This window comes from Eleutherodactylus coqui, chromosome 4 (genome assembly GCF_035609145.1).
Source record: "Eleutherodactylus coqui strain aEleCoq1 chromosome 4, aEleCoq1.hap1, whole genome shotgun sequence".
Lineage (NCBI taxonomy): Eukaryota > Metazoa > Chordata > Amphibia > Anura > Eleutherodactylidae > Eleutherodactylus > Eleutherodactylus coqui.
The window spans coordinates 76,444,780-76,461,610 of record NC_089840.1 but is presented as its reverse complement, the minus strand read 5'-3'; the positions used below and the strand labels follow the sequence as shown (position 1 = coordinate 76,461,610).

General features: G+C 40.2%; 1 protein-coding gene and 1 long non-coding RNA gene across 2 annotated transcripts in view; one reads left to right on the top strand and one right to left on the bottom strand.

Moving 5' to 3' along the window:
• The first annotated feature begins 449 nt into the window (after nt 1-449).
• The window catches only part of RTN4RL1 (reticulon 4 receptor like 1), a 194,432-nt gene continuing 178,050 nt past the window's right edge, over nt 450-16,831 (top strand). The window contains exon 1 of the mRNA XM_066599693.1: nt 450-1,235. Coding sequence (XP_066455790.1) covers nt 1,223-1,235 — 13 coding nt within the window. The 5' untranslated portion in view covers nt 450-1,222. The remainder of the gene's footprint in view (nt 1,236-16,831) is intronic.
• On the bottom strand, nt 5,865-15,317 carry LOC136624657 (uncharacterized). Its single transcript, XR_010792372.1, has 2 exons — nt 15,235-15,317; nt 5,865-6,253 (listed from the first exon to the last, which is right to left on the bottom strand). It is a non-coding gene; the product is annotated as an uncharacterized lncRNA (long non-coding RNA).

Here is a 16,831-nt window from a genome sequence, read left to right as displayed (position 1 = left end):
TTTCTATCCTATTAAAGTGCATCAGGGAGATTGCTTGCTGCTTGATCTCTCAGATCAGGGCTTGAGAAGTTGTTGCTGCTGTTGCTGTGTGAGAAGAGGGCCTGGGGCATCATGCGGGGAGGCACATGGGTGCCTGGCATAGGCTGTCATGGCATGGGAAGGGCAGGTACCTGCATTCAGTTTGGCATTCGCCTTTCTCCAATAGGAGCAGGCATAGATTCGCTTGACTGAAACTCTCAGTAACAAAGCGGCAGGGGGAAGAGAGAGAGAAAAACACCTTAAGAGGCAGCAGCAACATCACATGGCAGCTGAGAGCAGCCTGCTCTGGGAATAAGATGGTATTTTTGAACTCTGCAAGCAAAAAGCGCTTTCATAAATTTTATATGGGAGGCGTTTTATGAGAGAGGAGAGGAAGACAGGAGCAAGAGAGAGAGAGAGAGAGGGGGGGAGAGAGAGAGGAGGACAGACAGCAGGGAAGAAGAGCTGGAGAGTAATAGTCCTGGAGAGACAGCCAGGTAGACAGAGCTAGAGTGCAACAGTCCTACAGAGACAGCCAGGTGTGAAGGGTTTAGAGTGCAATCAATAGTTCAGGTCTGGAGAGGTAAGAAGAGACAGCAGTACAGTGGGTGAAGGACAGAGAGCACAAGAGCTAGAGTGCAAGAGACAGCCAGGTAGGACGAGATAGAAGGAGAAAGGTAAAGAAGAAGGAAGGAGGAGGAGGAGGAGAGAGGAAGGCTGGAGCTCAGACACAGAGCAGGAAGGGAGGCTGTCTCTTCTCATCTCTGGCTGTCTCTGGCGGTCTCTCAGCCCTGGCACAGTTACTGGTGACAAGGGGCTCAATGACTCTCCTTAGACTCTTTTCCCCCAACATTAAGGGGGTGGAGAGGTGTGAACAGTTCTCAGCCAAAAAAGGGGGCGTCTTCCCCCCCTAAATACCCAGAGGAGAGAGCAAACTGGGAGAAAGAGCAGGAGAAGGACTAGACAGTCCGCCTATACCCAGCGCGGCTCCAGCTGCCCAGCCCAGCATCGCCCGGAGGACACGGCAGCCGTCCCGCTCTGCCCCCAGGACTGTGCCAGCTCCCCGGATTGATCGTCTCTTCGGCGGGACACTAAGTAGAAGGGACACCTGGGAGGGGAAGGGTCCGTCTCTCGGATTAAGCTGCCGTCTCTCAGGAGTGCCCGCAGGAGCCCGAGTGCCCCTGAGAAGCGCACAGGTGGCATCATGCAGCGCACAGGTAGGACCCCTGAGTGGAGGGACGATGTATGTGGCACCAGGAGCCACACCGCAGATTTCTACTTTACTTTTCAGCTATGGATTTGCTGTTGGCACCAGGTTTACATGTGGCATACCTATAGGTGGTATAGGAACCAGTCACACATTGGTACAGGAGCTATAGGTACCACACAGGTACAAGTGCTATAGGTACCCATCACACATAGGTATAGGGAATATAGGTACCTGTCACACATATAGGCATAGATATCGTTCACACATGGGTATAGGGGCTGTAGATACCAGTCATACTTAAGTGCAGGGGCTATAGGAACCGGTCACACATAGGTATAGATACCAGTCACACATGGGTACAAGGGCTATAGGTGTCCATGCACATAGGTATAGATACTAGTTACACATAGGTACAAGGGCTATAGGTGCCCATTGCACGTAGGTATATAAACTATAGGTACTGTAAAAACTAGTATTATACAAGCATCAGACATATTTTTGTGTTAAATATTATATATGTATGTTATAGGTGCCAGTGTTACGTAGTATACACATATCCAACATTGGCGCAACTACTATGGATGCCTATGTTACACACTCATGTATAAGTATTATAGGTGCCAATATTATATGATATACATACTTATAAATAAGTACTATAGGTGCCAGTGTTACGTGAAATACACACCTATAAATAAATACTGTAGGTGCCAATCTCACATGATATACACGCTTCTGTATGTGTCCTATAGGTGCAAGTCTTACTTGATGTACACGCTTACATATAAGTACTATAGGTCCCAGTCTTACATGATATACGTGCTTATCTATAAGTGCTATAGGTGCCAGTCTTACATGATACGCATGCTTATCTATAAGTACTATATGTGCCAGTCTTACATGATATGCATGCTTATGTATTAGTACTGTAGGTGTCAGTCTTACATGATATACACTCTTATGTATAAGTACTATAGGTGCCAGTGTTACATGATATACACGGTTATGTATAGGTACTATAAGTGCCAGTGTTACATAATATACATGTTTATGTATATTATTATAGGTGCGAGTATTACATGATATACACAGTTATGTATAGGTTCTATAGGTGCCAGAATTAAATGATATACACCGTTATGTATAAGTATTATAGGTGCCAGTCTTATATTATATACACGGTTATGTATAAGTACTATAGCTGTCAGTTTTATATGATATACGTGGTTATGTATAGGTACTATAGGTGCCAGTGTGGCATGCATGCTACGACTTCTAATGCCAGCAGTCTTATCTACATACGGCACATGTAGCACTAGTCTTACATATTATACATATGCCACTCATATCTGTAAGAAGCATAGATGTACATGTAACATATTCTACACACATGTGTAAGGCACAGGTCCCACACACGTGTAGCCGCCATAGACACCAGTCTGATCCATCATCCAGACGGCACATATATGTAATGTGATTACTTCATGCACTGAATGGAGCTGTCCTAGTGCTGAATAATTCATGGAGCTCAGAAATATCTTCACATCTCTTGATCCGGAAAGGAATGGATTGTGTGGCCCCTGTGGCCCCAGCAGCACTTTACAGCAGAAACTCTTGCCGTTGTGTATTGGGATTAACCCATTGTGTGTCAGAAATGTGTGAAGTTCTTAGCTATTCACAGCCTTGTGTGACAGTGAAGAGGCCAGGCAGGGATAATTAACACCTTCCTGCTGTTTTCAAAGTGCAGGATCATTCAGATCATTGAGAGGCTCAGCTCTGGATGACTGGTTGACTCCTCATCATCCATACAGAACAGCAGGGGGTGTCATTATAAGGGGGTTCTGTCCTTGTCTGTGATGCTTACCATGTGTAGACAGACTCAGAAAGGGTAATAGCTGAACTCTATGTGTAGACAGACAGACAGACAGATAGATAGATAGATAGATAGATAGATAGATAGATAGATATGAGATAGATAGATAGATAGATAGATAGATAGATAGATAGATAGATAGATCATATGTCTGAATAGCATTAATTAGATTGTACTCCTCTAATCCATTTTGGATGCAGTGGGTTCACCTGGATGTCCTATGTGTATGCCCAGGTGTTGTGTTGGTTCTCTGCCCTAGTTCTTCTCTCCTTCAAGTAGTAGGTGCCACCTTTACTCCTTGCTTGCCCAAATGATCTCTGCCCCTTTTCTAGTGGTCTCCTATCCCCTGTATGATATTTGGGCATTTGTCCCTTGCTCTTTATTAATCAGCTATCATTTATATTAGCAAGTGGAAAGACTTGAAATAGAAAGACCTGCTAAGATTGTTCAGCAACATGTATATAGATGGGTCTAGAGGTTTGAGAACTGGAGACATATGAAGTAAAGTAAGCACAGATGGGTTTTTATGGAGTTTTCAGTAATCCCATTAAGGGGTAAGAAATGCTGTAGATTAAATTCAACTCCAAAGCAAATGTAAAGTGGACTTTAAGGGGCTCTTTAAAATGCTGTTGGTAAAAAAAAAATTAAAGGGAACCTGTCATCAGCTTAGAGCCACATAAACTACATTATAGGGCTCCAACGTGAGGGAGCAGGGAGTCCGGAGAGTGTTTCATACAACTTTGCGCTATGTTACCCGCAAAGTTGATGCGCGCACATTCATGGCTTTGTGCGCACGCTCTCCTATAGAGATGATTATGAGAGCCTGCGCATAGAGCTGTCTGAAAACAGTAATACTGTGTGCGCAAGTCAACTATCTGGGGACACAACGCAAGAATGGGGCACCTAGCGAGTATGAAACACAACTTCCCGGACTCCATGTTCCCTTACCATAATGTAGTTTATAGGGTTCATAGGTGCTGGCAGGTTCCCTTTAAGCTATCAACTGTTACTACTCCTACCCAAAGTCTTCCCATTTAAGAGCTCCAGAGTACCAATATCCCAGTAGCGGGAATCCTAAAGCTCTACTGCAACACTTCTATAAATGTATACCGCCACCTCCTTCCAGGTAACTACTGAAATCTGTACCTGTGTGTAATGCAGGACTCTTGTGTTGTCTTGCAGACTTCTCAATAATTCATAAGGAATTTAGGGTTATATTGCTTGAATGATAAGCTCCTTTATGTCAGTATCCTGGGAAGTCTGGGTATGCCTCACACATATATCCAGGTCACCTAACAGCTGGTACTGGGTTGTTGTGATGGGGACTATGTTGGGGTGGCAGTTGGTCACAATTGGGCGGTCCGACCAGCCTGTAGATAAACACATTATCCTTGCCTAAAAAAAAAGTCAAATAGAAGAAAACAGATGGTGATGTAATTCCCTAAAGAAAGCAGGGACATTACAGATTACCATGGATCACATCAGCAGGTTATTAAAGGTGTGAGAGGCATGCTGCTTCTTTGAAGGAAAGGGCTGGGAAGTGGCTATGAAGCAAGTGTCTCAAGTAATTTTTCCAAAGCATCTCCCGAGGAAAACCCAAGTCAAACCTAGTTTGTGTAAAAAAAAAAAAAAAAAGGCACTGTATTAACCCTCCGATGACCAGCAGTAGCGGAGGACTTATGTTTTGCACATTCAGGCAGTGATGGTGTTAACAGGCTTCACACTTCATGTGCTGCTTACGCTAAATATGGCTGCGCTTCGTAGGATGAGTTTATATTAAAATGAAGTGTTCGCTTCCCAAAAACGATATGCTCCATAACTTTGTTGAAGCAAGCATTTCAGTGTGTTCGTCTGTGCAAGGAGAGCCACAATACCCTGTAGGAGGTTTAGTACTTCTCACGCTCCAGCTGTAGCTTCATATGGACTTTTAATACCCCCAGGAATTCTCCTTTACACTATAGATTTGCTGCATCTATACCCAACGGAATGAAACAGGTCATTCCCCCTTTGCCTTGGTGTCAAGGTGATAATTCTTCAACTCACAGATGAGGAGCCAACAATAAATACTGTGAAATGTATCCATATTAGTTCAGTTACTTCCTGTAAGTCAATGTATCTAATGCCCATATTGCGGTTGTCCCATGCCTCAGTACGGATACATTGAACCTGTGCCATATTGACTTCACAAGAAGACTTTGAGCCTACTGTACTAATCATCAGAGATCTCCACTCACAGTTTGATGCTTCCCCTCTGCATGTCCTTGAAGAGTGTTCAAGGGCATAAAGCAGCCAGAAAAGTGAACCCTTGGAGGCTTCCATTAATGGGAACATTGATTCTTTAAAGCCTTTCAGTTTTAACAAATGCCTAATATATGATGCCATATTTTTATGCAGAACATTAACTACAGCCTCTTAAGACGTCTATCAAGGTGCTTGCTCTATTGCAATGATTTCTTCTCCTACGGATCCCCCTCCCCAGTAACTATTCATTCAGATGTGAAATTGATTAGGCGGATGATCAGAAGGGAAAACGTGTCCATTTTTTGACCTATCAGTAGTAAGCATGTGCCAAAAATTAAAAAAAAACGGAGCTAAATATTTTTTAATATTATGTGGTGCCTATTGTGGTAAAGGTTCGGCCAAGATTTTAACTCCTAAAGTCGGGGGGGGGGGGGGTAATTTGTTTTACGGATGTATAGCACTATGCAGAAGTTTTAGGCAGGTGTGGGAAAAAGGCTGTAAAGTAGGAATGCTTCAAGAATAGAAGTGTTAATAGTTTATTTGTAAAATGAATGAAACACGAAGTGACTGAACGAAAGAAAAATCGAAATCACATCAATATAACTTCAAAACAGCATCAGTTCTTGTAAATGTACTTGCACGCAGTTTTTGAAGGAACTCGGCAGGGAGGTTGTTCCAAAGATCTTGGAAGAACTAACCCCAGATCTTATGTGGATGTAGACTTGCTTAATTTTCCTTCTGTCGCGTCATGTAATCTTGGATGATGTTGAGATCAGGGCTCTGTGCGCCGAATCGTCGCTTCCAGGACTCCTTGTTCTTCTGTACGTTGAAGATAGTTGCTAATGACATTGGCTGGATGTTTGGGGTTGTTGTCCTGCTGCTGAATAAATTTGGAGCCAATCAGATGCCTTCTATATTAAAAAAAAAAAAAAAAATTACTTTGCAGCATTTTTTTTCACACCTGCCTAAAACTTTTGCACAGCACTGTATACATTTTGTAGCGCATATACACAGGGCCATAAACTCGCCATGTAGGATATTTACTGCCCTTACAATTAAGTAATAGGCAAAGCTTAGAAAATTCACCTTCTTGTTAATTTGCTAATGACTGATTGTACTAATTACAGTTTAGTGCTTGCTGCATATAACACCCTGGAGGTTGAAATATGGATCCGTACTCCAGCATTTCGCCCTACATTGTATTATACAGTATGTGACCAGTATCGCTCTGTATGGGCACATTCAGAGTAGCGCAATTCAACTCCGTATTTGGTCTGTGTTTTGCGGACCGTAATACGGAACTAATGTACATCAATGTAGCTATTCACACAGCTGTAGTTTTCACAAGCATGTTTCGAAAATGCAGCATGATCAATTTTTTGTCCGTGTTTGAAGTTATTGGTATGACTTTCTATTGGGTAAATATGGATCAGTATTTGCCTGGTAGAAAATAAAACCAATGACAGCAAAAACTGATCAGACAGTGATAAAAAATACTGAGTACATACGGTGCAATATCATCTGTAGTACATTTGTATACATACATGTACAATACGCTCATCTGAAAGTGGCCTAAACCGCCTATGAGCGAAACCACCAAGGAAGCGAATGTTAAAAGTTTTGCGCCTGTCTATATACTCAAACTTTTCTTGTAAACCAGAGGTATTTGGTAATCAGTACATTTAATGAAATGCTCATTCTTATCTTGTATAGGTATACCTTGTACATCAAGCGGAAGATTTCTACTTTATATTACTAGACAGTTGCAGTAGGTTTGATGCATGGTTTGTCACTGCGCACTCATGATGAGTTATAAAGCCGTGGTTGTATAGCAGATAGATGGGAAATAAAGTAATGTAAGATATTATATGAAACTTCTATTCTCTCCATATTCATGGATTCGCAACACTTGGATGTAAGTTATGAGTCTATTCTATCTATCTATCTATCTATCTATTTATCTATATCATATCATATCTATCTTTCTATCTACCTATCTATATCATATAATATATATCTATCTAATATCTATCTATTTATATAATATCTACCTATCTCATATCTATCTATCTATCTATATCATATATCTATCTATCTCATATCTATCTATTTATATAATATCTACCTATCTCATATCTATCTATCTATCTATATCATATCATATCTATCTATCTATTTATCTCATATCTATCTATCTATCACTCATATCTATCTATATCATATCATATCTATTTCATATCTATCTTTCTATCTACCTATCTATATCATATAATATATATATCTATTTATATAATATCTACCTATCTCATATCTATCTATATCATATAATATCTATCTATCTATCTATCTATCTATCTATCTATCTATCTATCTATCTATCTATCTCATATCTATCTATTTATATAATATCTACCTTTCTCATATCTATCTATCTATCTATCTATATCATATCTATCTTTCTCACATCTATCTATTTATATAATATCTACCTATCTCAAATCTATCTATCTATTTATCTCATATCTATCTATCTATCTATATCATCTATCTATCTATCTCATATCTATCTATTTATATAATATCTACCTATCTCAAATCTATCTATCTCATATCTATCTATCTATCTACATCATCTATCTATCTATCTATCTCATATCTATCTATCTATATCATATCAATCCATCTATCTATCAATTTATCCCATATCTATCTATCTATCTATATCATATCTATCTATCTATATCATATCTATCTATCTATCTATCTATCTATCTATCTATCTATCTCATATCTATCTATATCATATCTATCTATCTATCTATCTATCTATCTATCTATCTATCTATCTATATCATATCTATCTATCTCCTACTACCTTATTTATATAGCACATACATATTACGCAGGAGCTTGACATCACTTGGTATTGAGTTTTGTCCCCATTGGGGCTCACAATCTATATATTCTCCTATATGTATATTTTGGGAGTGTGGAAGAAAACTGGAATACTTGGAGAAAACTCACTCAAAAACAGAAAGAACATACAAACTCCATGCAGATGCGGCTTTGATAGGACAACATTTACATGGAGCTTGTATGTTCCCTCCATGTTTGCATAGGCTTCCTCCCACCCTCCACAAATATACAGATAGGTCCTGTCATTATTTCCCAGTCTATATTCACCTATTATCAAGGGATGTAAAGTGCAGCATACTATGCACCTGCTACAAAAATAATCTTGTTCTGGTTTCTTATACCTTGTATATCTTATCCCCTTTCATCATACATGGTTAAAGTGGTTGTTATTAAAGACTAAATTGTCTAATTGGTTTATCCCGGTTACTTGCACATTTTTTTTCCAATCCCATGTGCCTTGAGTAATTAAATGTAGTGTTGAGCGTTGCTAGGAACAAGGCAGAATAAACAGGTTAGCACTTTACTATAGATTTCAGTTGGCAAATCTATGCAGATTGACAGCACTGGAACATGAAATGTTAATGTGCATGACATTAGTGGCTGCAGGCAAAGCACCCGGTATCCATAGATTTCTTCAGTCGCAAGTCTCTTTTTCCGAACATATGAACAGAAGCCTTAGAGCGGTATAGTTATAATGTCCTGCTGGTTAATGCTCCTGCCTGTATGGAGTATTCATGTCTTATTACTTGTATCTCCCCCCCAAGACATATAGCAATGCGAGGTATATAACACATTCTTCCTTCCATGACATATGTTAATAACATAATAACCTCTTCATTTATTTTAAGGCATGGGGGGGGGGGGGTACAAAAGTTTATGCAGACTAGCTGATTGGTAAAAAACAACTTGAGGCCTCTGGGCAAATTGGGAGTCTTAAAGTTGTATCTTGTTAAGCAGCGAGTGCCAGCCTGAGCTTTGTTAAGTGGCAGTGTAATTAATTATTTAAAATCTTGTAGCTGTCTTTCATTAGAATTTATCTGTACATCAACCACAAAATCAGTCAAACACACTCATTTATAAGTTAATGCAAGCTCTGAATTATTTAGTGAGCGTTAGATCAGGGCTGGGCTGCACTCTCTAGCCACACTGTCTCTCCTCTGGGTTTAATGGTTCCCAGTAAATGGTGTGGGCGGAAGAAGGGGCTGGAGAGAAATTTGCTTGAGGAGCAGCAAGGAGTCCCTATATTGTCTGACCAGAGGTCTACTTACAAGAAATGTGTCGAGAAGTAAGGAGACTCTGGCGCTGAGTAATACCAAAAAGGAGAGACACATAAATAAAGGGTATTAATAGTATATAGAGAATAACAAGGTCCAATAGTACCAAGTATATACTTTTGTATTCTTTATGACCAGTGAGTGATTATGTCATCATTGTAGTAGTTGAGTACTGATGACATCATGTCAGGGTGTAGCTCTAGGGGATTGCAGTTAGAACTGGGTCTCTTGGTACCTAGAGAAAAGTTGTGCTAAAAGTGTTGATCTAATCAATATAAGGCATTTTTTCACTATAGAAATAAATATTCAATTTGTTTTAACCCTTTCCAATCCAATCGTATCCTGGTTTCCCTAGGGGGCTTATTTTTTTTCTGCCATTATACAATGGTGCTATATGCTGGCTAAAGCCAGTACTGCATGAGGTGACATGTTGGATAGGCTCCGACAGCAGAGAGGCTGGCAATATACAGTAAGAGAACCCCCACGGACGTCTTCCAACATCAGAGCTGTACAGCCTTAAATCATAAAGTCTTCAGAGGTCAGACAGTGGATGGGAAAGGGTTAATGCATATAGAGCCTATAGAGCGTGATGTCATCACATAGAGTGGGGTGGTGAAGTCAGCCATAGTTATAGGTTGGTCCTACTGTGGGTAAAGCTCTTACTGTAGAGCCCAGGAACTTCAAACACTTACAGCTTTGCAGTATATCATATATACCATACTTCATATAGTTACACAGTTAATTGAAATTTGACGGGGTGATAAGAATGAAGGTTGAAACTATACTATGGAGATGCGTTCTATATTCTATTCTGTCTCTATTATAAATACATTCTTAAGTTCAAAGCAAAACTGACTTTTCAGAATAAGCTGCTTTGTGTGTGTACATGAGGAATAATACTATTTCCAGGCATTACATGACTTGCATCCTGTGATTTAATAATAATAATCTTTATTTATATAGCGCCAACATATTCTGCAGAGCTTAACCCCTCTGCAAGGGGAATATCCGATTCTCAGTGCTCCCAGGACTGGTGGGATGAGCTGCTGCTGTATTATATAGACTGTACACAGAGAACTGCTGAGATTCTGTTCTCTATCTGTTACACACACAGAAACATAACCTAATCATGTAGGAGTGTATAGCAAGATGTAGCAGTGTACATTTCTGTAAACAGCAGCAGATATCTCAGCAATAGCTCCAGCATTCATGTCTGCATTTTAGTGTCTCTCCCACTCCCTGCTCTCTTCATACAGTTCAGTGGGTATAATGATTTATTCCCCAGCTTTGCCATCCTAGCGGCCCTTGTCAATCATGTGAAAACAACCAGTGGACATCAAGCTGGGGGAAAGGAGACAGCACTTAAGAGTGAGTTTTCAGCATAAAAAAGTTATTTTAGGTAAATCACGTAAATAGCAGTTTTTCTAATTAGTACACTGCCTATCATATAAGCACAAGTTGTTTGAAAAGCTATAGAAATCTATAGGCACAAAGTTGATGAAGGTGATGCATAAAGCCCTGAAATAATGAGGCAAGATTTAGAAAAAGTTACATCATTTGAAGATACCAAGGAGAACTTTTGGCCTGAAAGTTGTTATGTTCCATGACTTTAGAATATGCACTTTGATTTCTATAAATCACTTTTTTATTAAAATATTCTCTACAAATAAGAAATGAGGAGAAAATAAGAAAAAACACAAAATATTAACAGATTTGACCTTGCAGAAGAAAAATAGTACCAATAAAAAGCAACCAGAGTCTGGATATCAGGTTAGAAAATGAAATCACTGATCCGCTTGGTTGCTATTGTCAATTTCCTGTATATACTGTAGTGTTTTTTGTAGTATTTATCCTTATGATACAAAATTCTGTATCGGTCTTATTTTTGGCTAATACTTTCCAGCCACAGAAATACCCCTAAAAAATGTCTTCATGTTCTAGAAATGTCTTTTTATCTGGAAAGCTCTGTTATCTTGGTTCTGTGCTGACCCATAAAATCCATTAGCTTGTATGGATCATTTTTGTATATCCCACCCAGAGATTAAGGCAGGGGGAACAGAAATGTATAAAGCAGGGGAAGATAAGATAGAAAACAGAATAACCTAGCTGAAGGGAATGAGAAAAGGATACGCAAAAAGTCAAGTAACAATACTGAGAAAATAGAAGGAAGATCAATGTGACGAAGTAGGATAAAAGGGAAAGGGTTAGGAATAAGACTTAACAAGGACTAAATGGTCACTTAGGACAATCCAATTTGGCCATTTTCCTGCTGCTTACAAAGTTAGCAGATGTTTTACAAGTTCCTTATTTGTTCAGTGTGTTCAGGATTTGGTGACCCAATAAGCCGGAGAGGAATGTTCGGAGACCTGTGATTATAGACTGAAAGGGATGTAATGATGATCGACTGAGAAATAAAGCATGCTTCCTAAACAAGACAGGGCGAGAGCCCTGAAGAGAAAGATTTGGGGAATTAGAGATGGGAGGGGAATAGAAGTAAGTGGTTTAGAAGTAAACATGCAAAGGATTGTTTATAGTTCTAGTGGTCTAATGAAAGATCGCTTTATCTTGTCGGAATGGCTGTTCATCTGATGATATCTCGAATTAAACTGTCCTTTTCAATTAGGAGAACAAGGTGCTTACCGATGTTACTTCCGATTCTGTTTGTAGTCTAGATGTTGTCAAGAGGAGTTTTAGAGTACGGGAAAATTACCACTTAGCTCCTTTATGTCATGTATCGGCTTTGATAATCAATTTGCCACTGGTTTTCAATGGATTCTGTAGATTTGACCATAGATGCAATATTTTGCTCAAAAAACGATAAACAATTCAATACTTTTGATCAATAAAGACGCGTTTCACAATAATCAAGCGTCCATGTAATTGGTCATAGCAATCCAACTACCAGTACGTTTAATGTGCCTAATAGTACACTATTTGTTAAAGACACATATGGACTGCAATAACCTATACATCAATTAGCTTCTATGGTTCATTATTATTTGTCTCATCCTTAAGGCTTTCCATACACATTAGATAGGTGTAGACCAAGCCTTCTTCGGCCAACAGCTATCTCTTTGAGCATGCATATATTTTCTGTGTAGTGAAGGGAGAGAGCCCTGTCAAACACCTCTGGCAGTGGCTTATCTCTCTAGAACAAAAGGATTGGACAGTTGAAATCCAATTACCAGATCGTTATCTCCTTAACTTCTGTTGTAAAGGGAAGAGTCAGGAGGCTACTATGCACCAAAAAATGTAAAAACAGTCATTGGTTGTAATACTTTGAAAACATACATCTGTTGCTGGCTTAAAGTGTTCTTCCACCATTGAAAACGTTAGTGCATTTGACCAAAACAATATAATAGTATACAATAAGCTCAGAATCTCCCCCTAGTGGTGGCTGCAGACAGCTGTAATAGTGTCCCACCAAAAGTATTTATCACCTATCCATCGGATAGGTGGTAAATGTACGATCACTGGGTCAAATCGCTGGCATCCCAGGTATCATGAGAACAAAGCATTCTGAATCCCTGTAGTGAACGTAGCGGCGGTGCACATGCGTGAATACTGCTCCATTCACAATCTTGCTATCTACCTCTAGGAGTAGTGGTCACACACGTGCATTGCTGCTGCATTCAGTAGGCGGACTTGGGGTGTGACCCAAAGATCATACATTTATCACCTATCCTGGAGATGTCCTCCCAAAACAGCCCAACATCCATTCATGGGTTGTCTCTGTGTATTACAGCTCTTGTCCATTGAAGTGAATGGGACTAAGCTGCAATATCACACACAACCTGTGGACAGGTGTGGCACTGTTACTGCAAGAAAGCATACATGTTTTTGCAATCTTGAACAACTCCTTTAAACTAATATTACTGGTTCCAAGTGGTCTTTCTGCATTTTCATGGATGCAAGTTTAGTCCACAGCACAGCTTCTTCCACATTATATGAAGCTTCAGTGTTTTTTAGAAGCAATGCGGGTCAAATGCACTATAGTAATCATTCTGAAAACATTCCTTTTTGTGCAAGAAGTCATGTGCTACAAGACAATGGATGGTATTAAGTATAGGCCTTTTTTCTTAGTTAAAGGCTATGGACATTGTCAAGCAATTATGGGCCGGACAGTCGTCCCAGTGATTATTTCTGCTGTGCTTTCACACACTAGCAATCATTGCTCAGTAAAAGGAGGAGTGGGTGGGAGGTCGCTTCATTTATAGTCAACAGGCAGTTGTTCATAGAGGATGACTGCCTGTTACACAAGCCAATCGTTCTTTAATTTTTATGCTTGTACAAACTAAATGACGAACGATAAGTGAAAAAGATTACCATTTCTCGTTCATTTGATGACATCATGTGCAAATAAGGAAGATGGAACAATACCTCTGCAGCACTACCTATTGGATGGCAGCATTCCTGGAAATCAATCAACATTCTTATTATATAGACCTGTATAAAGGGTTGGATATTGATTTGCAGGAATGCTGACATCCAATAGGTGGCGCTGCAGAGGTATTGTTCCATCTTCCTTCTTTGCATATTTCCCAGAGGAGTTTGCATGGCCTTATAAGTCTCCTCACTCACCTTCTAGGTGCTCTCCTCAAGGAGAGATGATGCCCCTCCCTATTCGCTGACATAATTTACACTGAATGATGAGATTCCCATAATCCAGCGAGAATCTGGACGATAATCATTCCATATACAAGGGCCCTAGGGTTCTGTTCACACTTCTATCTGCTAATTCTGTCCGGTTGTAGTAAAATAAAATTCAGTTTCATTCTTTTCCATTTAAAGGGATTGTAGCAAGATCTAAAGTTATCTCCTATTCACAGAGTAGAGGATAACTTTATGATCGGTGGTGTTCGAACGTTAGAAGCTACTCCCTATTCTGAGAACATTGGTCCTTGTATGAATGAGATAGAGCTGCTCCATTCACTTCAATGACAGTGCTGGAAATTACCGAGTATGAGCACTTGTCAATCTCCAGCGCTGTCATTGAAGAGAATGGAATTCCATTGCATTTATGTGGGGACCAAGGGGACCCCCATTTTCATGATTGGTGGGGGTCTCAGAAGTTAGACCCCACCGTTTAAAAAGTTATCCCCAATTCTGTGGATAAGAGATAACTTTATATATTGATATAACCCATTTAATGGTTTTTTATCATCTTGAGTCTTGTGCACACCATGTCAATGATGTACGTTTAGCATAAATGAAGGGAAAAGTTTCTGTTGTGACCGCTAAGTGTATCCATAAGGTTCCATTCACGCAGTAGAGGCCAAAAGAGTGTCCTTTTAGCTTCCAGTGGGATGGTATATTGGAAAAAAAGACCAAATGTATGAAACAAAGTAATAGACTACAGTATTTCATAGAGATGTATACAAAAAAATAATACAGTATCTCTCAGCATTCTGTTAGAATGATGTCAGGAGCTTTTCAAACTACTAACGACCACTTGACCATGAGTATGTATGTATGTGTGTAGGTGCTTCTCATGCTTCACCCCTGGTGACATCATTGCTCCGCCCTCTGGTGACATCATCTCAGGTTCTACAGTATATATAAAACACAGAGCCTGACTGACAGAAGAATAACAAAGTTAGGGCTTTTGGAAGGGGAGGACAAAAATAACGAAATGAGAATACAGCTAAGCCGTTATTATCTCAGACTCAACTCAGTGGTCCTGACAGAAGACACCGACCTACCTCCACGGTGGGCTGAAGGACCTGTGGTGACATCACTACTGTGCGAGGAGTCATTCTGGAGTTTGGTAGAAAGTACTGTATAAGCCGACAGCAGCTACCAGGACCTGTGATGATGTCACCATCATGTGATCACCTGTGTGGGTGGGGTCAGGGATCACATGACTAGGGGTTGATCACTGTATGCAGGAGCTGTGTGCATCATGTGTGGGAATCTGGATGGAAGTGGATATACTACAGCTATGTGTGTGATGTGTGGTCAGGATGGATGTAGTAGAGCTGTGTGTGTAATGTGCTGTGTGTATTATGTGTGGGAATCAGGATGGATGTAGTAGAGCTGTGTGCGTAATGAGCTGTGTGTTTAATGTGTGGGCTCAAGATGGATGTAGTAGAGCCGTTTGTGTAATGTGCTGTGTGTGTAATGTGCGGGGTCAGGATAGATGTAGTAGAGCTGTGTGTGTAATGTGTGGGGTCAGGATGGATGTAGTAGAGCTGTGTGTGTAATGTGTGGGGTCAGGATGGATGTAGTAGAGCTGTGTGTGTAATGTGCTGTGTATGTAATGTGTGGGGTCAGGATGGATGTAGTAGAACTGTGTGTGTAATGTGTGGGATCAGGATGGATGTAGTAGAGCTGTATGTGTAATGTGCTGTGTGTGTAATGTGTGGGGTCAGCATGGATGTAGCAGAGCTGTGTGTGTAATGTGTGTGAATCAGCATGGATGAAGCAGAGCTGTTTGTGTTGTGTGGGAATCACGATGGATGTAGTACAGCTGTGTGTAATGTATGGAAAACAGGATAAATGTAGTACAGCTGTGTGTGTGATGTGTGGAGTCACTATGGATGTAGTAGGGCTGTGTGTGTGATGTCTGTGAATCATAATGCATGTACCATGTAGCACAGCTGTGTTGCACCACCAGAAACAGTGGTACTATAATTTCCTAATAATTACAAGTCTTTTCATATACGTCAAATGGGACACCGTAACGTGATGTGAGCAGGGCCTTAGGAGTATTGAGATTGCATAAAGTTTTTTGTTTTTTTAAAGTTACTATTTATCCTGGAAGGCTGGGACGGTGGACAGTCCTGTATAAAAACACAAGAGGACCTCTTATAAGCAAAAAGAAGTGATGGAATAATCCACCATAGTGCCACCTATTGGACGTTAGCTACCCTTATGAGTCAAATAGTCAACCTTTTAACAGGCCTTGCCAAGTGACTAGGGATGTAAACCAAACCAGATTACTTATGTACAGACAGCTGTTTTAGGGTTCTTGACCCTCATCATTTGACAGTACAATTGTGGTTGGCTGGGTGAGAGGCCATCAACATGAGTCTGGGGTGTAATGATGCTCTTTCACCCACCCAACCAGAACTCTACTGTGCAATGATGAGGCGCAAGAACCTGAAACAGCTGCATGTATACAGGTTTTCTGATTTGGCTTACATCCCCAGTCATGTTGCAAGGACTGTTAAAAAGTTGGAAATCAACTGGATATAGGGTAGCCATCATTCCAGTAGGTTGCGCTGTGGAATAATTATTCTATGACGTATTTGCATAGCTTTTTCCCAGGGAGCATTGCATGGCCTAGAAGAGTCTCTG